This window comes from Siphateles boraxobius, unplaced genomic scaffold, assembly GCF_051911475.1.
Source record: "Siphateles boraxobius isolate OS27281-9 unplaced genomic scaffold, OSU_SipBor_1 13, whole genome shotgun sequence".
Taxonomy (NCBI): domain Eukaryota; kingdom Metazoa; phylum Chordata; class Actinopteri; order Cypriniformes; family Leuciscidae; genus Siphateles; species Siphateles boraxobius.
In genome coordinates this window covers 28,080,001-28,106,459 of record NW_027508733.1, presented here as the reverse complement: position 1 = coordinate 28,106,459, position 26,459 = coordinate 28,080,001, and the positions used below count along the sequence as shown (strand labels likewise).

At 38.8% G+C, this 26,459-nt stretch overlaps 2 protein-coding genes and 1 long non-coding RNA gene across 10 annotated transcripts in view; all 3 read right to left on the bottom strand.

Annotated features, from left to right (window-relative positions):
- The window catches only part of LOC143736249 (uncharacterized), a 115,466-nt gene extending 94,034 nt beyond the window's left edge, over window positions 1-21,432 (bottom strand). The window contains exons 1-7 of one of the 5 annotated variants that reach the window (XR_013203400.1): window positions 21,162-21,432; window positions 19,870-20,193; window positions 18,775-18,903; window positions 18,450-18,551; window positions 18,210-18,267; window positions 18,096-18,128; window positions 17,779-18,016 (exon numbers count right to left, since the gene is read on the bottom strand). Coding sequence is in view for 1 of the 5 variants with exons in the window: in XM_077226972.1 (XP_077083087.1) it covers window positions 18,260-18,267; window positions 18,450-18,551; window positions 18,775-18,903; window positions 19,870-20,193; window positions 21,162-21,186 (588 nt within the window). In the remaining 4 variants the exon portion in view is untranslated. Of the gene's footprint in view, window positions 1-17,778; window positions 18,017-18,050; window positions 18,268-18,449; window positions 18,552-18,774; window positions 18,904-19,869; window positions 20,194-21,161 lie in introns of those variants that run through there. The other 4 variants (XR_013203399.1, XR_013203401.1, XM_077226972.1 and 1 more) reach the window with 4 other exon arrangements.
- On the bottom strand, window positions 985-1,979 carry LOC143736258 (uncharacterized). Its single transcript, XR_013203405.1, has 4 exons — window positions 1,717-1,979; window positions 1,504-1,632; window positions 1,188-1,289; window positions 985-1,005 (listed from the first exon to the last, which is right to left on the bottom strand). It is a non-coding gene; the product is annotated as an uncharacterized LOC143736258 (long non-coding RNA).
- Window positions 21,433-25,451: 4,019 nt separating the features above from the next.
- mxi1 (max interactor 1, dimerization protein) overlaps window positions 25,452-26,459 on the bottom strand; it is a 22,407-nt gene continuing 21,399 nt past the window's right edge. For all 4 annotated transcript variants that reach the window (XM_077226915.1, XM_077226916.1, XM_077226917.1 and 1 more), the window contains exon 6: window positions 25,452-26,459. This exon is cut by the window's right edge. The gene's annotated coding sequence lies outside the window, so the exon portion shown is untranslated.

Genomic DNA, 26,459 nt, shown 5'->3' with positions numbered 1-26,459 from the left:
AAGGAATGAATACACAATGACACATTGAATTAACAGCAATTTGTGTATTACTTAATCTATTAATCATATAGACTCTTTATTAGTTGCTGATGCAGTAATAATTAATAAATGGTTTAGTTCTTCATGAATCATACATTAACTCATGATTATCTGTGCATTAGTTAAACATGAATTAATGCATATTAGTGCACCGGTATTGTAAAGTGTTACCGGTTTTTTCCATGCATTAAAACACTTGTCAGTCTCTACACTAAACATGCAGCTGTAGATATACAGACAAAGCAATGCTGCTGTTTCCAGTTGAGGTTTAGACAACTGTGAGAACTGAGATACATAAATGTATAAAGGTACTGGAAAAACACTCGATTCACGGTTAAACCTCAACTCTAGACAAAGGTGACAGTGGTTTGTGCTTCAGATGAGTTTAACCACATGATGTAGCCTGTATCTTTTTTCTTTCCTTTAAAGAAAAAAAAATTTACAAAAATATTTTTATAATAATAATAAAATAAGTTATAATAATAAAAATTACCCATTACTCAAGCCAGGCCATTTTTTAACAATCACTTTTTTATATCATTTAATTTATTGTTCACTACAATCACATATTTACATTTTATATGCAAATCCTGATTAAATTAACCAAACATCAATATTATCGAAAGACCATTTATCAATGAATCTGACAATAATGTTTAATGTGTGAATCATTAAAGTTATTTAATCAAAAAAGTAAATAAAATAAGTCTATATATGTTCTCCCAGACAATAACTGTAGAAATGTAGAAGTGCAAATAGAGAAACAGACTTTATAATCAATTTCTCAACCATTTTATTGGTGTAAAAGTAACAAACAGCCCCAGTCTCTCCAATACTCCTGATATTACACTGTAAAACAATATATTCTTGACATGAAGCACAATGTAAAGCACATGATATTTTATGAACATGTCTTATAGTCACACATACAGTTTCTGCATTTGGCATAAATTCCCTCTCAGCATCCTGAAAACAATATTGAGAAAACAATATTAGCATTTCAGCTGCAGTTCAACTAAAACTAATCCAAACAAAAGACTACTTTAGTTTTTTGGAATAAAAGGTCATCAGCACTTATACATAATTTTCAAGACTTACATTCATTAATTTTAGTATTGATATCATATTAATTATTTCATAAAATGTACCTGATTGGTTTGTGTTCAGAGGCTGATACAAAACTTTTGTCAGCAGTAAATCAGCATTATAAATGTGTTTTTCCAGCCGTTCTGTTTTTCTAACTGCAAAAACTAAAAATGAAACGGTGAATTCAGATTAAAAATTCTTAAATTGTAACAGTATATATGAAGACACAAACAAAATAATAGTAAAAAACGCATTAATAGAAAAAACTTCACCAGCTTGTTGGAGAAGAGCATCATCTTTATATTGTTACAAATGGCACCATACACTAATATATATTTCATTTCCTAATTTAGTTTTTCTTAAAGAACAGTCACTCACCGATCAGCACAATGAGCAGCAGCCCGTTCATCAGTCCAGATATGATGATAATAATCTGCCATTGTGTCTGATTCTGATCAATAAACTCCACCGCTGTGTGATTGTGACACTCGGTCAGTTGAGTTGATTCTGGAAAGAAAGAAAAGAGTGAAGGAAGTAAATGACACATGTAAGCATCAATGTCTTGATCACTGAAAGAGTAAATGAACTCACCGTTGAAGTGTAGTCTGGTGCTGTTGCTGAGTTTTGGAGGTGTGCCTGTTTTCATACAGTAATAAACTCCTAATTCATCAGCGGTTACATTATTTATAACCAGACAGTGTTTAAATCGCACTGAATATTTCTTTCTGAATGCATTGTTTAAGTATAAAGGTGATATTGGTGTTGGGAATGATCGTAGAATCACTGTTGGAGGATCTGGTGTTTTCAGTAAAATCCAATAAACCTCATTTTCATCAAGATCACAGTTTATGGTCACATTTAATCCCAAATCAGTGAGTTGATCTGACACTGCAGCTCGACAACAGATTAATACATCTATAAGATAAAAACATTCATTATAATTAAGATAGCTTACTTAAAACTGTGAAGTAAATAACACTTTATGAAACAGCTGCAAGATTAATGATCATATATTACACTGCCGTTCAAAAGTGTTGGTTAGGTACGATTTTTAATGTTTTAAGAAGTCTCTTTTGCTAAGCCTGGCTGCAATTATTTGATAAAAAAAACAGTTATATTGTTAAATATTATGACAATTTAAAATACTGTAACTGTTTTCTGTTTGAACTATTTTAAAATGTAATTTATTTCTGTGATCAAAGCTGAATTTTCAGCATCATTACTCCAGTCTTCAGTGTCACAAGATCATTTAGAAATCATTCTAATATGCAGATTTTATGCTTTAAAAACATACATTATTATTATCAGTGTTGAAAACAGTTTTTTTTTTCATGATTCTTTGATGAATAGAAAGTTCAATTAAACCTGATGAAAAGAACAACATTTATTTAAAATAGAATATTTTGTAACTTTATAAATGTATTTACGGTCACTTTTGATCAATTTAATTAATCCTTGATGAATAAAAGTATTGGTTTATTTTATTTCTTAAAAAAAATCTTAAAAAAAATCTTACTGACCCCAAACTTTTGAACTTTTGAAAAGCTTTCTATTTCAGATAAATGCTGTTCTTTTGAACTTTCTATTCATCAAAGAATCCTGAAATAAAAATGTAAATAACTGTTTTTAACTGATGATAATAATGAGAAATGTTTCTTGAGCATCAAATCGTCATATTAGAATCAATAGAATTATTTCTGAAAGATCATGTGACACTGAACACTGGAGTAATGATGCTGAAAATTCAGCTTTGATCACAGGATTAAACTACACTTTATATTTATTCACATAGAAAACATCTGTTTTAAATTATAATAATATTTCACAATATTACTGTTTTTTTTTATTTATTTTTATAAATGCAGCCTTGGTGAATAAAAGAGACTTTTAAAAAAAACATTAAACAATCTTACCGATCCAAAACTTTTGACTGGTAGTGTAAATATCATGTAATAAACTCACAGAGCTGAAGATGAATGATCTTCATGTTGTTACTGACGTGATTAAAACACTTCAATATAAATCGGTTCCTCCACACAGAAGTTCAGATGAAGTTGAAGACTGCAGCTCTCAAGCAAAAACAGACACAAATCCGACACAGTTTAGATCGAGTTCTCTCAACATATACAGTAAATAAAATAAATGAGCGAATGGTGAACATGTGCTAATGAAAGTGTGATGTTTTCAGCGAACAGACAATTACATGAGAAATAGAGAGAGTCATCGAGTGATAGAACCATCCAGCGGTGACATTGAGTGGGAAACTTTCATTTACCGCCTCTAGAGGGCAAATGGTTTGGCCCCATAGACACTGGTGTTACACTTTCCTTTGTAGTATTTAAAAAATGTATATTCTTTACATTTCCAAATTGCACTTTGTCAGAAAACAAATCAAGCTTGGAAGAATTATTTTCAGAATTATTTCAGGAATGTAAAATGAATAAATAACTGTAATGAGGTCATCTCTGACTTCCGCTCATGTCTGTGTGGTCGAGGTTTGTGTTTCCGCTCACAGTACGAGATGTTTGAATGATCACAGTATAGCAGATATTATTAATCTGGATCAGATCATGAAGATCATACAGCTGCAGATCTGTGAGTTTCTCATGTCACATTTGATTAAGTCAGTTTTCTTTTGATTTTACATCTCAATAAATGTGTTTTTACTTTCTGTCATAGATCTGTTCATGTTGTATCAAGCCACAGAGAGTCTAAAGTCCCTTTCACACAGCGCGTTGATCCCGGGAAATTGCCGGGAAATTGCCAGAACGCCTTCTGTGTGAACGCAAACACGACCCGGGATTGATGCCGGGACCTAGTAACATTGCCGGGATCAGTCCCAGAACGCGCGCTGTGTGAACAAAAGCCGTAACCAATGCCGTGTCGTAATGATGACGCTGAAGTGAAGTGAAAGCAGGCTAGTGAAACGGTGCGTAATGCGGTAGTTTATGATCGAATCAGAGAAAAAAATCCACAGGTGTGGTTTCTCGTGAGAGAAATCGCAGCTCATAAGCAAACAATAGACGGTGCTGAGACATTACATGTCACATCAATGTCACGTGTCTTTACGGGATTTTTACGGGTTGTGTTTGAACGCACTCTAACAAACATTCCAGTAACTTTAGAATCTGATGTGATTATAACCTGTGATCTTGATACAAACGAGATTTACTGGTACAAACAGAAATTACCGGATCCTCCAGTGTTGATCTTACGCACTGATAGCAGCATACAAAGGAGCTGAAAATGAAAACAGCAGCTTTAAACACAAATACTCAGTGAAAACGAACAGTCGTCTGTTCGTCAAAAATATCACCAATGATGAATAAGGAGTTCTCTTACGAGAGTACTCTCGTGTTGCGTAGGCTAGCTTACGCTACGGGAAAAGCCCCTTTTCTCGAGAATACTGAAGCCAAAAATTATCCTTAATCCTAATTAGTTTAAAACACAGTGCTGCACAGAGCAGACCAAGGCAAAGCAGCTTGCCCCTATTGGTCGCTCTGCGGCAACTGCTGCAGCCTATTGATGGACTGTTCGTGACGTAAGCACCCTGCGCCCTCACGCGTTGCGTCACGTCCCGCCAGAATGGGAGTGGCTTATGTCTATATAAGCCGAGTCCAGATAGGATGTTCTTTGATTTTTCACCTCTTCAGCGAAGACTCCACATCGCTGAATCTCTGGAGAAGTCTGCGCCGTTGACGAAGCCTTCAGCGGGACGAGCATCTGCTTCGCAGAACAGCAGTTGGCCATCCTCGCCGCTTCTCCGCTCGTACCTGCTGCGCATTCCACCGCCTATATCCTTTTCCTACTTGCAGTGTGTTTGCCTCAAACTCACTTTCTAAAAGAGCTGAGGCGTTGTTTCAAATGCCTCGTTTCACTAAGCGCGGCTCTTGCAGAGCCCCTATCAGTGACGGGGACCGCCACATCCTGTGCGTTTTCTGCCTGGGACGGACCCACGCCGAACTCGCGCTTTCTCAAGGCGGCTGCCCGGAATGCGACGACATGGCTATGTCAACCCTGCGGGCTCGCCTAGCCACGTTTGACGTGGATCCCACTCCTCCGTCTCTTCTGTCTGGGCCACGGCGTAAAAAGTGCTGCTTGAAGAGAGCTCCGGAAGCTACCGCAGTGAGCGAATGCACACCGGCCATCTCCCCGCGTGCATCGCTGTCTGGTTCCCCTGCCTCGATCACGGCCGCCCAGCCTCCGTCTGCTGCTGTCGTGCATCTCGAGTCTGAGGAGGAAAAAAAGAGCATTTTCTCTCTGTGTCCGGCTCACGCCGCAGAGACTGTGATTGTAGGAAATGTGCCCACTTCCCAGTGTTCACCCCTACACATAAGCACGGCCCGTTCAGTGTCACACACTCTCTCACGGCCCACCCCATTAAATTTGGCTCACGCCACACATGTTATAAACGTAGGTTATGTGCCCACTGTACAGTGTTCACTCCTACCCACAAACACTGTTTGTCATACGTCACACTACCCGGCTCATGCCGCGGATATTATAAGTGTAGAAGTGGTGCCCACTACCCAGTGTTCACCCCTACACATAAGCACAGCTCGCTCTGTGACTCACATGCACTCAGATTGCGTTCAGTGTATATAGAGCGCGCGCGACTCTCTCAGAGCGAGGGCTTAAATGTAAACACCGCAAGCTATGTGTCACACACACGCAGCGGCCAGAGCCCAGATATCATTCTTCCCCTGGCTTTGAGTTTAAAAGCATGGGAAATGATCCCGGGCGTGTCACAATGGGTACTGAACACCATAAAGCGAGGCTATTTCGCTGCAGTTCGCTAACAGACCCTTGCGCTTCCGGGCCTGGGTCGGAACTACGGTGAAAAATGAAGTAGCACATTATTTCAGTAGATCTGAAAGATGCCTATTTTCAGATTCAAATATCGCCCCATCACAGGCCTTTCTTCCGATTCGCCTTTGAGGGCCAGAGCTATCAGTACACCGTCCTGCCGTTCGGCCTGTCTCTAGCACCTCGCACATTCACAAAGTGCATGGACGCGGCGCTCGCTCCCCTGAGGCTACAGGGGATGCGAATATTGAACTATCTGGACGATTGGCTAATTTTCTCCCAGTCAGAGGCAGAAATGATAGCACACAGGGCTGTACTGCTTACACATCTACAAGCCTTTGGTCTCCAGGTCAACTGGACCAAGAGTTCGCTGTCTCCCAGACAGACAATCCCTTGACAGCCTCAAGGTAAACCAGAGCTGTGTGACAACACTGGAACCACTGGGTACCAGTCAGGCGTGGATCTGTGAACTGTTTCGACACGAAAAGTAATCTCGACAGACGCCTCCAACTCAGGTTGGGGCGCCCTCTACGAGGGCAGGCCGGTCTTCGGTCTGTGGGCAGCCCAGGAAAGGCGCCTACACATAAACTCTCTAGAGATGAAAGCGGTCGAGAACGCACTGGGGCACTTTCTCCCCTTCTTAAAGGGCCAGAATGTCCTAGTCCGCACAGACAAAATGGCAGTAGTGTCATAAATAAACCGCCAGGGCGGTCTCAGATCAAGGAGCCTCCACGCGTTGGCAGAACGCCTCCTTGTGTGGTCTCAGCACAACCTGCGCTCACTGACGGTGGCACACGTGCTGGGCTGTCAAAACGTGGGTCCGGACATGCTATCCAGAGACAACGTTCCCCCAGGGGAATGGTCCCTGCACCCCCAAGTGGTTCCGTTGCTATGGGACCGGTTCGGCAGAGCGAAAGTCTATGGAAGTAAAATAATGTCAAATGTTTTTGAAATAAAAAGCCTGTTGAATTGCACTACTTGAAAAAAAAATAGGCATTGCATTAACCATGCTTGCATTTTAATGCATTGTATTCTTAGGGCTTGCATTTTTATGGGCTGAAATTCAACATGGTTGAATATTTAAGCTTTGAATATTTCAATTAAAAACATTTCAAACACATTTTCATTATTAAAAATTCAATAATCCATATTCACCATTCATATTTCACTTCCAAAATATTCTAACTGTTTAAAAATACAACCTATAATATTCAACAGGCAATTTTCGGTCCATTTTATTTCGATTTGCAAATTCGCTTCCACAAATTCAGTGGTTCAAATTCGACAGTAAATTCAACATTGACGTCCAGGGAACTGCAGGAAAAGCAGAAGATTGCCGAGCATAATCTCTATCTGCTGTTAGTCGACCTCACCAGCAGGGGGTGCAAAAGCGCTTGTTGTTGACGAAGACCAGCTAAATTAGAGCAAGTCATTCATTCGTAAAACTCATTTACAGCAATGTAAGTTTATTTGTGATTATTACGACGGCTGTTTTTGTTGAATTCGGTGCCTTCACGGTTACTTTTCCTGTGTAGCCTACATGCATATTTCTCTACCGTGAACGAGATCATAATTTTATTCCCCGATGCGGATATACAGATCCAATGTTACATTTTTGAGGTTGACATATATTTCTCTTGGTTTTTTAGTTGCCTTAACTTTATATTGTGGCGATGTGCTGCATGCAGGCTATTAGGGTTTCCCTCAATACTTCAGGATTCCCCTGCTGGACATACAACACTTAACGTAGCTTAATGGACTAGTGATGTAAAAGTCCAAACTCACAGGCAAGCAGAAGGACTCAGAATAACGCGCACAGCTGAGCGTTTCCCAGTGATAGACTGGCATAAAGATGGATTGATGTTGGACATTCGCACATTTAGGGACCGTCTCTAAAGTGTATACAACTTCGGTATACACATTTCTAAGTTCAATAGCATTTGAATAGAACGACTTACAGTCATAAAACCAACTGTAAAGTGTTCATGTAGTGTCAGGCAGGGGCGTAGCCATCATTTCAAAAGTGAGGGGGACAGAATGTCAAGTGTAATACCATTTTTTTTTCAGACTTTTGTTGACAGGTTAATTGGCTTAATATGCCATTTATTTTTAAAGCAAAAAACAGAAAGAAAGAAATGCAAATGTTCAGTACTTTATATTTTCCTGGCTTAAAACGAGGCGGAGGTGGTAAAATCCTGATCATGTATTTTAATTAGATAATAACATTTTAATTTTTCGTAGACCAGCCTACTGTGTTTCCCACAGTATTTTTGTAGGTGGATCTCGGTACTTCTAGGGGGTCCCTAGACTACCCCCCCCCCCCCCCCTACCCCCTTAATCTGGTGCACTTGGAGTCCCCCGAATCCACTGTTAAAAATAAATAATCCACCCGTCAACCGCCCAAACATATGATATTCTCTGATTTAGATATCTGATCATCGCATTACAATTATTCAAATTATAAGTGTTACTGATAAGCATGATAATATGGTTAAATATCAAACTGAAGTAGGCTGATTTAAAAATAACATTTCCTTAATAGCCTAAAGTTTGTCTTACTAAACTAAAACTTTCCAATTGAAAACCTTCAAACGTCAAGCTTTTAAAAATACTTCAAACTTTCTAGTTAGGCTTTTTCAAGAGAACTTAAAGTTTGTCTTCAAACTTTTTTATCTAATTGTAAAGTGTTAACGAATTATGGTAAACATCATAGTCTACACATGTTATTGCCTGATTCAAGCAGATCATGGCTGTTAATGCATGAACATACAAATTCAGCATTAACAATCACCATGTTTATTCTAAATTGAAGGGCTTTGATAACATATCTGTGAAAATAAAAGACATTACGAATAAAAAAAGATTGAACATAGTGCACGTTTGTGCGGGTATAGTGAATATTTTCAATTTACAACAAAACTTGTTAATTATTCAATAAGAGAAATAGGCAGAGGTATTCATCATTGTGCAACACAATTCGGATACCACATGACAACTTACTTACAGTGCTTGACTTTTTCGTGAAAAAGGAGTGAAGAGTTTTTTTTGCCGTTTTGAACTCTATGAAACTGATGGATTCGGCGCGGATGCGAGCATGGGCGTGTCGTAAGCTAATGCACGAGTGACTAATTACCATGGAAGCGTGAAAGTCACGTATGTAGATAGACTATCCTTGACTCTTTGGATTTTAAATCTCGATGTAGGGCAGGCTATACACACCCGCGGAAACCTCAGCTTGTCATCCGCGTAATCTATGCCCATGGTCTCAGGCATAATGCACACCCTTTGGATTTTTGACATTTATTCAAATAAATTTAAGTTTGCTATTGAAGTTAGAAACGTACATGCCAATGTTGTATGCAACTTTAGAGACGGTCCCTAAATGTGCGAATGTCCAATGTCAAGCCAATTTTACATTTAGTCATTTAGCAGACGCTTTTATCCAAAGCGATTTACAGTTAAACTAACAATAGGAGGACACCAATATGCAAGTGCTTTGATCCCCGTTTAAGCTAATGCAATACACGTAGGCATTTTAGGACTTTATATATAGACCAACACTACTTTTGCGTCATCGAAGGGTAACGCCCCTTTTTGGGGGAAAACAAACGAATTCCTCTGAGAACAGAACTCGCTCTAGATCTGCAAAGTTTCTTGATAGCAAAAATGGCACAAACATACACACTCTCTTTGCCGGTCGAAAAAGAAGCTACTGGATACGGGGTTACAGAGGTGTCCCTTTGAAATGTTCGAAAACTGGATTAATGACCCCACGCAGTGGCCCAATATGGACTATTCAGACATCTACCACTTCTCGTGAAATCACCAAGTAGCCTATTTTTTTGTCATTACACACTCACAGTATGACAAACTAGACGATGAGGCCATGTCACTTGGATCATATTTAACTTGATTTAAACTATTGACATAGTTTTGTTGTCGACTAGCTATACTAGCTAGAAAGACGAAGCTGCTAGCAGCTACGTGATTAGCTCTCACTAGGCACGCTACCTTGGCTGTTTTACTGTTGAAATAGTGGCAGGCTAGGACTAAAGTGGACTTGGCTGTTTTCTGCTTGTGTCTAGAAAGTGCTAGGACTTTGAAAGTTGTAAAAAGGTTTACAGTGTACGGCAAAATATGTAGCGTTGGTCTATATGATCCTAACAAATTATATCTCTATTCTGCGTTCACTTGCAAAACTTTTGAATTGCCTGAGAAAGTTTTATTCGGTCATAAAATTTCTACGAAAAATTTCCCCAGAGAAACTTTGGAGAATGAAATAAAGAGCTGGGAGGAAATATATAGCCTATATCAACACAAAAGTTATGCAAGTAAACGCAAAAATTATAGCCTAATCTTTCCTGGCATCTCATCTTTTCCCATCACTTTAGGTTTGGTTAACATCTTTAATATATCATTTCACAAGCTATCTTGAACGAACAGAGGCATGGTCTGAGATAATAGTGTATTTACCGGTGTTGAATTCTCGGAAGATAAAGAAAATATCCATCAGATTTAAAAAAAAGTAATTTCTTCACCAAAATACAAACCGCCACAATGGAACATCCCTCATGGCCTCATCGTCTAGTGTGTCATACTGTGAGTGTGTTAATGACAAAAAATAAGCTACTTACTTGGTGATTCCACGAGATAGTGGTAGATGTCTGAATAGTCCAGCAAAGAGAGTGTGTATGTTTGTGCCATTTTTGCTATCAAGAAACTTTGCAGATCTAGAGTGAGCGAATTCTGTTCTCAGAGGAATCCGTTTGTTTTCCCCCAAAAAGGGGCGTTACCCTTCGATGACGCAAAAGTAGCGTTGGTCTATATATATATATATATATATATATATATATATATATAGAGAGAGAGAGAGAGAGAGAGAATAGAATAGAATAGAAAGTGTTAGTATTAATTGATCAAGTGTTGATTTTATGCCAGCATGAAACTTTGCACGTAAAGTTTATCTGAGTCCATCTTCTTGCCTGTAGCCTATATAGTAGCCTACAGCCTACATCACCAATAAGGTGCAAGATTGGTCTTTCATATCACTGTATGTGTTAAGCGTTTTGTCCCAACGGAAAGGGAATCGTTGAGTATGAGGTATTGAGGGAAACCGATTATAATCCTGTTCATGGTAGAGAAAGCGGATGACATGTAGAATACACAGGGAAAGTAACAATGAAGTTATTGAATGAAACATAAACACAGCTTTTGTGTGTTTATCATCTTTTCCGCATATAGCCTACCGTCAAAGATTATCGTTTCCATTTTATGAATGAATGTCTTCGTCAACAACAAGCGCTTTTGCACCATCTGATGGTGAGGTCGACTAACAGCAGATGGAGAGTATGCTCGGTAATCTACTGCTTTTCCTGCAGTTCCTGGACGTCAATGTCGAATTTACTGTCGAATTTGAACCACTGAATTTGTGGAAGCGATTTCACAAGCGATTTATTTTTAAACAGTTAGAATATTTTGGAAATTAAATATGAATGGTGAATATGGATTATTGAATTTTTAATAATGAAAATGTGTTTGAAATGTTTTTAATTGAAATATTCACAGCTTAAATATTCAACCATGTTGAATTTCAGCCCATAAAAATGCAAGCCCTAAAAATACAATGTATTAAAATGCAAGCATGGTTAATGCAATGTCTATTTTTTTTCAAGTAGTGCAATTCAACAGGCTTTTTATTGCAAAAACATTTGACATTATTTTACTTCCATAGAAGTCGATCTCTTCGCCTCGTCAGAGAACGCGCACTGCCCAATATTTTTCTCGAAAAAAGGCTGGGCCACGACTGGCCCAGCCTCCCCCTCTATGCGTTTCCCCCGGTCGCGCTGTTACCTCAGGTAATCAAGCGAATCAGGGAGAGCAATTGCTCTGTGCTCCTCGTGGCGCTGCTCTGGCGGAACCAGGTTTGGTTCCCAGAGCTGATGCAGTTAGCGAGCACGGCCTCGTGGCCTGTTCCGGTGAGGAGGGAACCAAATTATGGGCCCTGCACGTATGGGCCATCAACTGATCTCCCAGTAAAAGTGCTTAATACTATCACACAGGCTAGAGCGCCCTCTACTAGACGGCCCTATGCCCCTAAGTGGTCAGTGTTTTCTAGCTGGTGCTCAGCTCGAAACCTAGACCCACAACGCGGCAGCGTTACGGAGATCCTCTCCTTCCTACAAGAGCTTTTGGATGAGGGCAGGTCCCCCTCCATGCTCAAAGTGTATGTTGCGGCCATTACGGTGCTTTTGAAACCCCTGCATGGTCAGTCACAGGGAAGGAATGATCTTATCATCCGTTTCCTTAGAGGTGCTAGGAGACTAAACCCTCCGCAACCCTCCATGGTTCCGGTCTGGGACCTCTCCACGGTCCTGGATGCTATGAAAAGCGGTCCCTTCGAACCCTTGCAGTCAGTAGACTTGCGGGTTCTGTCTTTTAAAACCGTTTTCCTCATGGCTCTCGCTTCAGTCAAGCGAGTGGGTGACCTGCACGCGCTCTCTGTGAGTGCGATGTGCTAGGAGTTTGGGCCTAACGACTCTAAAGTTGTCCTCAAACCAAGACACGGCTATGTCCCCAAAGTGCTCTCCACTCCGTTCAGAGCGCAAGTCATCTCCCTGTCAGCCCTACCTGGGCTGACGGCAAAAATGACATTAATCTCCTCTGCCCGGTCAGGGTATTGAGGATATATGTCGAGCAGTCTGCTGCGTTCAGGCAGTCAGAACAGCTCTTTGTTTCATTCGGTGGCCACAGCAAAGGCCTAGCCACCTCGAAACAGACTCTTTCCAGATGGATAGTTGGATGCTATCGCGCTAGCTTATAGGTCTAAGGGCCTTCAATGCCCCTTAAGCATCAGAGTCCATTCGACCAGAGGTGAAGGATCCATGAAGGATCGTAAGAGAACGCTCTCGGTATCTAACGTAACCTCGGTTCTCTCAAGATGAGGGAACGAGTGTTGCGCAACCCTGCCATGCTTGTGCTACGATCTGGTTTCGCTTCAGTGTGAAAAACCAAAGAACATCCTATCTGGACTCGGATTATATAGACTGATATAAGGCGGAACATGACGCGTCACGAACAGTCCATCGATAGGCTGCAGCAGTTGCCGCACAGCAACGATTAGGCGCGCGAGCTGCTTCGCCTAGGTCTGCTCTGTGCAGCAATGTGTGTTAAACTAATGCAAAATTAAGGATAATTTTTGGCTTCAGTATTCTCGAGAAAAGGGGCTTTTCCCGTAGCGTAAGCTAGCTTAAGCAACACTTGTTCCCTCATCTAGAGAGAACCGAGGGTACGTTAGTAACCGAGAGCGTTTATTATTGTGTAAAAACTAAACCGCTAAAATTCAACAACGACACCAAAATCTACAACAGCGGTACGTTATTTTCTTACTTTGATGTTTAATGTTGTCATTTAAAATTATTTTATTATTTATTAGTATACATACTATATTAAATAATAAAAGTATTCAAAATATATACTTGTTTTATTGGTTTGGCTCAACACTAAATAGATTTTTGTATTAGTATTATTATTATTATTTTGACAGAATTTGTCCACAGGAATAAGACTTCAGAAATGGATGGAGGAGGATTTAGAGAATGATCAGAGAATCTCAATGATTTATGAGAAGCACATCTAAATAATGTTATTAAATGTCATTTATTTTTTGCTTTGAAAACCTGATGATGCCTTGGGCAAATTGTTTGCATTTGAGGTAAAGAAAACTGTAAGCAAGCAATTACTTATACTGTGTTGCACCTTGCACTGCCTTAGCAGGTGAGACAGGAGGGACCAAAAGCAAGGTCGAAAACCACCGAGCCGATGGACCCAATGTTGCGAAAGGAAAAGATTTCACAGAGGAAGAAGGCCCACTGGTGGAGGGAGAGCCCCCACGTGAGTACCAAGACCCAGCTGCCACTAACTTACAAAGGACAGAGCCAAAAGCAGAGCCAAAGAAACCAACTAGAAGAGGCAAGCACAAATGGCCAAAATCAAGTGAGACAGAGGCATGGCGAACACTGGACGCCGACCTGGCCAAGATACTGGTAGGATCTTTGCGAGGAGGGGCGGAATCCAAGCTCAACCAGATTGGGGATGTCCTATACCAGGCCTGTAAGAACAGGTTTGGCGAAGTGACCTCAAACCAGAGGACCGCCCAAAAAGAGAAGGGAAGGAGGTAAAAGGAGATTGACCATCTAGTGCGAAGGCGCCGACAACTACGGAAGAACTGCAGGAAGGCAACGCTGGCAGAAAAAGAGGGTCTGAAAGCGCAGCAAACGAAAACAGAAAGAACGAGCCAGCTTCTTCAAAGACCCCTTTAAGCATGTGAGACAGCTGCTTTGGAGGAGAAGAGGAGTGGGAAGCTTGAAACCACCAGGGAGAAACTGGAACAGCACATCAGAGAACAGTACAGCGATCCAGTAAGGAACGTCCCATTAGGAACACCAGGGTACGTGCCTAAGCCTGCACCTCCGACTGCTGTGTTCAACATCATGCTCCCCAAACTCAGTGAAGTCAGGCGAGTTGTGGAGAAGGCAAGGACTTCATCAGCGCCAGGCCCCAATGGAATCCCCTACAAGCTCTATAAGAACTGCCCCAAGCTACTAGAGCTGCTATGGTACCTCATGAGAACTTCTTGGGAAAAAACCAACTCATTCCATCCGAGTGGCAAAAAAAGCTGTGACGGTCTTCATCCCCAAGGCAGCAAACTTTAAAGACATCAGCCAGTTCAGAAACATCGCTCTGCTGAACGTAGAAGGAAAAATCTTCTTCTCAGTGCTGGCCAGAAGGATGACCATCTACCTGCTTGAGAATGGCTACATCGAGACCAACTGCCAGAAGCCGGGAGTCCCAGGCTTTCCAGGGTGTGTATAGCACTCTAAAATGATCTGGGACCATATCCAGAAGCCCAAGCGGGAGAAGAAAGACCTGCATGTCGTCTGGCTCGACCTTGCTAATGCGCATGGATCAGTCCCACACCAGCTGATAAGCTACGCCATGGAGTTCTTCCATATGCCCTACTGCATAAAGAACATGGTTGCATCCTACTTCAATGACTTGCAGATGTACTTTGCCCTCCAAGATTTTACCACCGGCTGGCAATAATTAGAAGTAGGAATCACCATGGGTTGTGCCATCTCTCCCATCTTGTTCGTGTCAGACTTTGAGGTAATACTCGTTGGAGCCAGAAAAATGGTTGGGGGATCAAGCTACCGTCTGGGCAGAGACTACCCCCATTGAGGACGTACATGGACGACGTGACCAGCCTCCTTCAGAAAGCAGCATGCACATCAAGATTGGTGAAAAGGATGGACGAGTTGATGTCGTGGGCACGAATGAAGATCAAGCCATCAAAATCAGAGAAAATATTGTGATTTGTGAAAATCTTGGACAAAATCAACCATGATGAAACAGCTCTCAGAAGGACTGGCAAAGATCGATCAAAGCCAATACCCAGGGAAGTACAAGGTCTGGTGCTACCAGTTGTTGGGGCCACCACGGTGCCTCTCTGAAACTGGAACACCTTCTCTTCGGAAGGAACACCCTGCAGCTGCCACTTCAATCTATCAGTTTGGGCTACAAGCAGGAAAAGACCAGGCTTGTTCTCGAGTTGAGAGAGTCCGCTGACCAGGCTTTAAGGAACACAAACCCTAAGGTTCTGACAGGCTGAAAGTGGAACACCCAAACTCGACTAAGCCGTCAGTCGTCTGCAACATCAAGAGATTGTCGGCAGAGTCCAGGAAGGAAGAGCAGGGCTAGGGTGGGGAGAAGCGCCATGGTTCTGGTCCAAGGCCAACCACAAAGAGAGGAAAGAGATGGTGGTGGCGGAGGTGACAAGAATGGAGGAAGAGCGCTACAAGGTCAAGGCCATGTCGCAGGGCCGACAGGGAAGGTGGACAACCTGGGAGGGACATGTCAACCGAAACATCACCTGGGCTGACCTGTGGAAAATGCTCAAGGCTCAGCTTCCTCATCCGTGCAACCTACGACACCCATCCCTGTCCACGGATCCTTCACCAGTGGTTCGGGATTGAGGAAGGCTGCACAGTCTGCAATACCCCTAACGAAAGCCTTCAGCACATCTTGTCAGGCAGTAAGATCACACTCTCCCAGGGACGCAACAGATGGCGCCATGACCAGGTTCTGAAAAAGCTAGGGGTACCACCAGCAGAAAACCACAACCACATCAGCGTTGTCACGGAAGATGGGGGAGAAGAAACCCCAGGCCAAGAGAAAAATCTAGGCCGTGACCACAAGTGGAATATGACAGTTGATCTCGACAGGCACCTCCGTTTCCCAGTCGAGATTACTGCTACATCTCTCCGCCCCGACATAGTGGAGTGGTCTACCAAGGCAAAATCAGTGCTCCTCAGTGAGCTCACAATACCAGCGAAGGAGGGGATGGAGACCGCCGACGAACGCATGAAGGCCAAGTACTCAGAGCTGGTTGCTGAGTGCCGGGAGGCTGGCTGGAAGACCACCATCTATCCAGTGGAGGTTGAATGTCGAGGATACGTGGGGCTGTCACGCCTTCTGATGAACGTAGGAGTGACAGGAGGGAACCTAAAGAAGGCAACCAAAGAGCTAGCAGAGGAGGCCGAGAAGGGGAGCTTTTGGCTCTGGTTGAGGAGGAAAGACAAGAGCTGGGGAAAGAACAACTAACCCCGACAACAGCCGCAGAGGGTAACACCTATCAGCTGCAGGGGGTGACAGGGAGACGTCCATGTCACTGCTCCGACACCAGGAGATGTTCCAGGATTAAAGGAGTGAAACGTTGGTGAATGGTGGTTCCTTGCTGACCCTGCAGCTGACCCGTGGGCACTGGAGGAGGTACCTACCTGTATATATCATCAATGTGATAACAACCAAACATAGATAAAAGCACTCTTAAAAATGTCATATTGTAAAACAGTTCACTTAAGTTTACAAAGCAGATGAAATTGCATGGGATGTATACTCACATTTGAATCTGCATATCCTTGTGTTTTTGAGGATTATATATTCGCAAGAGAGCAAATGGGTATGTTATTTATTAAGTTAGTTAGCTAGCTTTGTTGTGTTTTCTCTTTTAATGCAATTTTATTGTATTGCAAAAAATACAAGTAGAGGGGAATCTGTGTGTGTACCATGAATGGCCTGCAGAGGCAGCAGAGCTGTTGTACACAATATTGATCCTTTTCACATTTCTAGGAGGATTGGAATGCAAAACTAAATTATAGCATGATAAACTTCTATAAAACTGAATTGCAACAATAGGATTCATACATCTACATCTATACAGACTCCAATGTGAATGTTTTATGCTTTTTAACGTTTTATTTTGCTTTGCTTTTCACCATGAGGCCCTAGTTTAAGCATTTCTATGTAAAAGCATTCATTTATTTTCTCCAATCATCCGAGAATAACTCTCGAATCATGTAAAGAGTCATGACAGTAGCGGTCTATTAACTGTTGGACGTTCACAGTGATATAAACTACAGAATCAAGTGTAAAGTTTTTTCCCATGCATTAAAACACTTGTCAGTCTCTACACTAAACATGCAGCTGTAGATATACAGACAAAGCAATGCTGCTGTTTCCAGTTGAGGTTTAGACAACTGTGAGAACTGAGATACATAAATGTTTAAAGGTACTGGAAAAACACTCGATTCACGGTTAAACCTCAACTCTAGACAAAGGTGACAGTGGTTTGTGCTTCAGATGAGTTTAACCACATGTAGCCTGTTTTTTTTTTCTTTCCTTAAAAAAAAAAATATATATATATATATATATATATATATATATATATATTATAAAACATTATAATAATAATAAAATAAATTATTATAAAAAAATGACCCATTACTCAAGCCAGGCCATTTTTAAACAACCACTTTTCTTTTTTCCATTTAATTTATTGTTCGCCACAATCACATATTCACATTTTATATGCAAATCCTGACCGAATTAACAACCAAACATCAATATGATCGAAAGACCATTTATCTATGAATCTGACAATGATGTTTAATGTGTGAATCATAAAGTCATAATTTAAGTCTATATATTTTTCCCAGACAATAACTGTAGAAATGTTTAATAGACAGGACTTTAAGGTTTGTGCAAATAGAGAAACAGACTTTATAATCAATTTCTCAACTATTTTATTGGTGTAAAAGTAAAAAAACAGCCCCAGTCTCTCCAATACTCCTGATATTACACTGTAAAACAATATATTCTTGACATGAAGCACAGTGTAAAGCACATTATATTTTATGAACATGTCTTATAGTCACACATACAGTTTCTGCATTTGGATGCTGAATATTTTATGCAGTTCATAAATTCCCTCTCAGCATCCTGAAAACAATATTGAGAAAACAATATTAGCATTTCAGCTGCAGTTCAACTAAAACTAATCCAAACAAAAGGCTACTTTAGTTTTTTGGAATAAAAGGTCATCAGCACTTATACATATTTTTCAAGACTTACAATCATTAATTTTAGTATTGATATCATATTAATGATTTCATAAAATGTACCTGATTGGTTTGTGTTCAGAGGCTGATACAAAACTTTTGTCAGCAGTAAATCAGCATTATAAATGTGTTTTTCCAGCCGTTCAGTTTTTCTAACTGCAAAAACTAAAAATTAAACGGTGAATTCAGATTAAAAATTCTTAAATTGTAAAAGTATACCGTATATGAAGACACAAACAAAATAATAGTCAAAAAACGCATTAATATAAAACACTTCACCAGCTTGTTGGAGAAGAAGAGCATCATCTTTATATTGTTACAAATGGCACCATACACTAATATATATTTCATTTCCTAATTTAGTTTTTCTTAAAGAACAGTCACTCACCGATCAGCACAATGAGCAGCAGTCCGTTCATCAGTCCAGATATGATGATAATAATCTGCCATTGTGTCTGATTCTGATCAATAAACTCCACCGCTGTGTGATTGTGACACTCGGTCAGTTGAGTTGATTCTGGAAAGAAAGAAAAGAGTGAAGGAAGTAAATGACACATGTAAGTAGGGCTGGGCGATAAAACGATAACGATAATTATCGCGATATATTTTTCTCGATAAAACGATATCAAGAGTTCGATAAATGTTCGATAATGTTTATGCACCAAAAGCGGAACGAAACTCATTTGAACCGCGCGCCACACGGACCATTTATCCGCTCGGCTCAATGGCGTTTACTCTGATCGGTCTCGCTCACAAGAGCCAGTGAGATTCGCTGGAGTTCAGTGAAGAACACAAATGTCTCAGTGATTTAAACTAGTTTAAAGGCAGATGAAACAGCGCTGACAAACAGGAGAAACACTGTGATACAGTCAGAAGGCTTTTCCGTCTACAAACTCCCATCATTTACCATGGATTTACTGTAACGTTAGCCTAGTAATATTAACTGCACCATGAAATGTGGGATATACATATTGAATTGTATTATATTATTAATGTAGACAACGTATTAAAGGACTAATGGAATATAATTACAGTATTTAATAATGTATTTAGGCTACTGTTTTTCATACAAATACCAAAGAAACCATAAAGTTACATTTTGCCATGATAGTGAGGTGCTATAGGCTATGCCTGCTTTTATCTGTGGTTATCATGATCTAAATGCATGATACTGGATGACCAATGGTTAATTTTAATAAAATTCAAACAGTCAGAATATTAGATTTTACCAAATAAAATTGAGGTGATTAATTTTATTTTAACAGATGTTACTGTTTTTGTTAATGAACATAAATTTAACCTAGTAAATCTGCATCCTAACTCTTGCTAATACTACCGTCATAAAAAAGTTGACATTTATCGTGATAATTATCGATATCGATTGATATAAAACAATTATCGTGATACATTTTTTTTGGCCATATCGCCCAGCCCTACATGTAAGCATCAATGTCATGATCACTGAAAGAGTAAATGAACTCACCGGTGAAGTGTAGTCTGGTGCTGTTGCTGAGTTTTGGAGGTGTGCGTGTTTTCATACAGTAATAAACTCCTAATTCATCAGCGGTTACATTATTTATAACCAGACAGTGTTTAAATTTCACAGAATATTTCTTTCTGAATACATTATTGAAGTATAAAGGTGATATTGGTGTTGGGAATGATCGTAGAATCACTGTTGGAGGATCTGGTGTTTTCAGTAAAATCCAATAAACCTCATTTTCATCAAGATCACAGTTTATGGTCACATTTGATCCCAAATCAGTGAGTTGATCTGACACTGCAGCTCGACAACAGATTAATACATCTATAAGATAAAAACATTCATTATAATTAAGATAGCTTACTTAAAACTGTGAAGTCATATAAAGAACAATTTATGAAACAGCTGCAAGATTAATAAGATTAAAAAGATTAATTTGCTCAGCATGGCTGCAATTATTTGATTACATTTTTTTTAAACAGTAATATTGTTAAATATTATGACAATTTAAAATACTGTAACTATTTTCTATTTGAACTATTTTAAAATGTAATTTAATTCTGGGATCAAAGCTGAATTTTCAGCATGTGTCACCTTCAGAAATCAATCTAATATGCCGATCTGATGCTTAAAAAACATTCATTTTTATGTTGAAAATAGTTTTGAACAATTTTTTCATGATTCTTTGATGAATAGAAAGTACATCATTTATTTAAAATATAATCTTTTGTAACATTACAAAAATGTATTTACGGTCACTTTTGATCAATTTGATTAATCCTTGATGAATAAAAGTATTGATTTATCTTATTTCTTAAAAATAATCTTTTAAAAAAATCTTACTGACCCATAACTTTTGAAAAGCTTTCTATTCCAGATAAATTCTGTTATTTTGAACTTTCTAATCATCAGAGAATCTTGAAGTAAAAATGTAAATAACTGTTTTTAACTGATGATAATAATGAGAATTGTTTCTCGAGCATTAATTTAAATCATCATATTTAGGCCTATTTCTGAAAGATCATGTGACACTGCTGAACACTGGAGTATTGATGCTGAAAATCCAGCTTTAAAATCACAGGATTAAACTACACTTTACTATATATATTCACATAGAAAACAGCTGTTTTAAATTATAAAATTTTCACAATATTACTGTTGTTTTTTTGTTGTTGTTTTTTTTTTAATAAATGCAGCCTTTGTGAGCATAAGATGCTTTTTTAAAAGCATTAAACAATCTTACCGATCCAAAACTTTTGACTGGTAGTGTAAATATCATGTAATAAACTCACAGAGCTGAAGTTGAATGATCTTCATGTTGTTATTGACGTGATTAAAACACTTCAATATAAATCGGTTCCTCCACACAGAAGTTCAGATGAAGTTGAAGACTGCAGCTCTCAAGCAAAAACAGACACAAATCCGACACAGTTTAGATCGAGATCGAGTTCTCTCAACATATAAATACAATAAATGAGCGAAATATGAACATGTGCTAATGAAAGTGTGATGTTTTCAGCGAACAGACAATTACATGAGAAATAGAGAGAGTCATCGAGTGATAGAACCATCCAGCGGTGACATTGAGTGGGAAACTTTCATTTACCGCCTCTAGAGGGCAGCAGAGCAACTGCAGGATCTCCTTTAGATAACTCTGTTTTACTGGTTTGGCCCCATAGATACTGGTGTTAAACTTTCTTTTGTGGTATTATAAAAATGTATATCTTTACATTTTCAAAATTGCACGTTTCAGAAAACAAATCTTGGATTCTTCAAAGCTTGGAAGAATTATTTTCAAAATGATTTCAGGAATGTAAAATGAATAAATAACTGTAATGAGGTCATCTCTGACTTCCCCTTTAGTCTGTGTGGTCGAGGTTTGTGTTTCCGCTCACAGTACGAGATGTTTGAATGATCATAGCAGATATTATTCATCTGGATCAGATCATGAAGATCATACAGCTGCAGATCTGTGAGTTTCTCATGTCACATTTGATTGAGTCAGATTTATTTTGATTTTATATCTTAATCAATGTGTTTTTCTTTCTGTCATAGATCTGTTCATGTTGTATCAAGCCACATAGAGACTAACAAACACACCAGTAACTTTAGGATCTAATGTGATTATAACCTCTGATCTTGATATAGAGGAGATTTACTGGTAGCCTATACAGAAATTACCAGATCCTCCAGTGTTTACGCACTGATAGCACATATGAAAATGAAAACAGCAGCTTTGAACACAAATACTCAGTGAAAACTAACAGTCGTCTGTTCATCAAAAATATCACCATTGATGAATTAGGAGTTTATTATTGTGTGGAAACTAGTGAACCACTAAAATTCAACAACGGCACCAAAATCTACATCAGCGGTAAGTTATTTTCTTACTTTGATGTTTAATGTTGTAATTTAAAATGATTTACCATTTATTAGTATACTATACATGTATCACATAATAAAAGTATAAAAAAAAAATACTTGTTTTATTGGTTTGGCTCAACACTAATTTTTTTTTTAAAAAAATGTATTATTATTATTTTGACAGAACTTGTCCACAGGAATCAGACTCAGAATCTGAGTCACATGACGCTCCACAACTGCAGAAATCCTGGAGAAATCTGACCATCATCATCATCACATCTGTCCTGCTCAGCGCTTCTGTCATCATTGCAGTTATTCATACTTTTTACTTATTTTACTGTTATATGATAAAACATCATATATATATATATATATATATATATATATATATATATATATACACACTCCTGTTTTTAATCACAAGCATAGCTTAGTACTTCAGACCATGTGAAGATAATCTATAATTACAACGATGCTGTGCTAATAACATTAATATCTTGTCATATATTGTCTGTCTCTCATCTTTTCTGTTTCAGTTTGCTGAAAGCAGGTTTTGTCAGACCGAGTGCAGCTTCTCTCTTCAATAACAGACGGAGGAGGATTTACCTTTCACCATTTACCATTATACGGTTTAAAATTGTAACAGTAGCAAACCCACACAGGTGGCCAGGTCTTATTTTGCACTTTAATATTTGAAGTCTTATACAGTTCTAAGTGTATACTCAATGTGGTGTACTAAATAAACCAGCAAACCTGCTTTTGGTTTAAAGAAAATTGGGTGCAAATGTGCCGAACAATTAAATAAACACATAGACTTTAGATAAACAGCATGGTCTCGAATAAAAAACATAATTTGATTACAAAACGGACAATATTAAATGAAATACTTAAATAAGACATAAAATGAACAGATCAGATGGAACTGTAACAAGATAACAATAATAAATGTATTAACACTAAAGGTGTAGTTCACCCATGAAAATTCTGTCATTATTTACTCTCTCCGTGTATCAATTTCTTTCTTCTGCTGAACACAAAAGATCATTTAAAGGTGCAATGTGTAAAAAATTTTAGTATCTATTAACAGAAATGCAATATGACATCCATAACTATGAAGGTCGACATATTGTGACGTCATGTTTCATGTTGGATTGTTTCATGTAACTTAGTTCTTCTCCCTCGCTGTGTTATGGCTTTGCTATGTGGGGATAAATGTGCTGGTTACGTTCGTGAGACAGCTGATTAGTACTCTTGTCATTGACCGTAAAACAGTTACAGGAATCACCAACCCGTCGATCTTGGAAGCATTTTAAGTCGATCGAGTTTCCAAAATCAGAGAAAAAAAGCCTATTGTGTGTAGTAAATGGTGTCTAGGGGATGCGGAGGAGCGCGCGCTGTTACAATCACGTCATTTTTGCCGCACGCACCTTTGGGCTCATGCGGACGCGTCGAGTTTAAACAAGGCTTTACGCTTTAACCAGCTCAGCCACAGTAACAGCTCTTATTAGCCAGCTAAACTTTTACTACCCTGTTAGAAAAAATATATACTATGGCTTTGTAAACTTTATCCATGATGTGGTTTATAATGGACTGTGGTACAGAAACTTGGTTTACTCTTGCTATTCTCTGCCGTCTCAGACGACGATGTTTGTCCCGTTTTAGCCACCGTAGCTTCTTCGAAAGGGAGGGGTGAGCAGTGGGCTGAGCCCTTAGTGTAAACTCGCAACCCAACCGCTAAATGTAAGTTAACAATTACAATTTTCTTAAGGGCTTTTATATAAGTAAATATTATCTTTAAAAAGTAGCATTATTTAAAGCATCCATCACTATTAATATAGTCTATCAGGCTTGTAGCCTACAGGAAATGTCAACCAGAAAATGAATGACGCAATCATGTTACAATAGAAACTAATACGAGGAGTTAGAAACAATTCAAGACTTTTATTTTACAAACTAACATGTGTATCATAATGTTTCATAAAATCCTAATTTGTTAATATAGCCTAATAAACATTTAAATGATTACTATTTTGTGCCATTGATGAAAAACAAAAAATATAGGCTAAAACTCTTTAATACTAAGTAGTGAGGAAGTATAGTACTGTACAGTGATGGTATCAGATGGTAATATGGTAATACCGTGGTAGGCCTACTGAAATTCATGCGGTATTTACATAATAGTGATATAGGTAACCATAATCATGACCTTTAATCTAAGGTATGTTCAAAAACACATGATAATACAGTGGTGCTTCTTTATGCATGCTTTGTAGTAGACTATATGAAAAGTATAATGTAAATAAGTGTAGGCGAGTCTTTGGAAACACCGTAATAAACAACCGGGAGACATGCTACGAACCCAAGTTGCCCCATCTGAGATATCTATATGATATCAAGAGCAAATTTCCTTAAAATTATTTCATTATTCTAAAACATTTCACTCTAAGCTACAAAGCACATGAAATTATACTGGATCCTGACACATGGGCATCTGTTGTCTTGATTTAAACACTTCGATATTTGATGAATTCTGGTTCCATACAAAGTCTTTTCAAGGTCAAATGCACAAATTAAGAAATGTTGAATAAATTGAAATACCCCTTGTTTATATAACAACAGATATGTTAATGAATAGGTGGAAATACGCAACTGTGAACTATCATGAATGACCTGCAGAGGGCAGCAGAGGATAAATAATAAATATAATTGTAGATCAATGACGGGATTTATTTTGATCAATGTTTGTTTTGAGATACAACACTATATTAGAAAATTAATCTTAAAAAAATTATGTTTTAAAAAAAAATAATGGGTGCGGAACAGAAAACGATAGTTTGGCCTCTAGATGGCGACAAATGAAAAGTGATTAATTTGTATTCTGACATCACTTCACCAAAACTGCATTATACCGCTAGACAAAATGGCACGTATTTTCTGAAAATAGTTCATTACTTCGTGTTGTAAAATGCAATAATTCTTTGAGTGTAACTTAAATTATAATTGTGAAATCTTAGCATATTTAAAATGAAGAGCTACACACTCAAATAGAAGGCTTCTGGAAATTATTATGGATAGGCCTATAAAAACGGTCATAAAATATTGAAGACTAACAACAACAACCGATTTTCTGTTTTCCATTAACACAAAAAAGGAGTGGTCTTCTAATATTTACATAACTAAAGAAGAAAACGATGAGAAACACGAGGCATTTCCTGATCTTTTTTTGACAATCTTGGTGTTTATTGTAAGTATTGCATTTAACTCACAGCTAGAATCAGAGCGCATGTTTACAAAGAATGGCCACAAGTTCATCAGGACCTCTGTCCTTCCAGGATGGAAAAGCTTCGCCTTTAACAGACCCCATTTCCCCAAGTCCCTTGACAAAACACAGATGCTGCTTCAGGATCCGTTTAGCATTTCTCTCTTCCTCCGGAGCGACTGAGATCAGAGACGTGGGAGAGCTGATCCCAGACCAGCGCCATTTCTCTTGGAAGTGTCGTTGAATACGGACCTGGATCGGTACGGTGGCCTCAAAAGAACATGGTCTATTCTCTTCGGGGGAAAAATAAATTAAATAAAACAAAACGAAACAAAAAAAGCACTGGCATTTCTCAGTATGGGCCCTGGCTTTAAATAGTGCAGACATATTATAAACCAATATAACAATATAAAAGAAAGGGAGAGACAATAAAAGAAAGAAAAAAAGCAATGTGTCCTCAGCGGAGGACGACGACAGAGGTTCTCGTCTGTGGTTTGGCCTGGTGTTTATAGAGCACCGCTTTGAATAAGATTCCATCGAACGTTCAAACTTCATAGTGACGTTCCTGCACACGACCGAAACAGTTCTAAACACAAAGCATTTACACCCGACTAAAACAGTCAATACTAAAACTCTCTTAACAGGGGTGAGTAGAACTACTCCACACACATGGGCCGTTCAGCATCCAAAAGCATTTGGTAGATGCTGGATCGGGACACCTAGCAGATGTCCGTGCTGCTCCGTTTCAAATTAGACGTGGCTTTAATATGCACTAAAAAGCAGCTCTGCGTTTGAACGAGAAAAATAAAATAAAAATAATATATCACAGATGGGGAGAATTTACGGTTATGACAGAACTAGTAGGGAACAGAACTGGAAGAGGGGAATGATCAGATCTAAGGGACAAAATAAGTTAACTTCTTAAGGAAAATAAATACGACTTGAGGAAAGTTAATTAAGTCTGAAT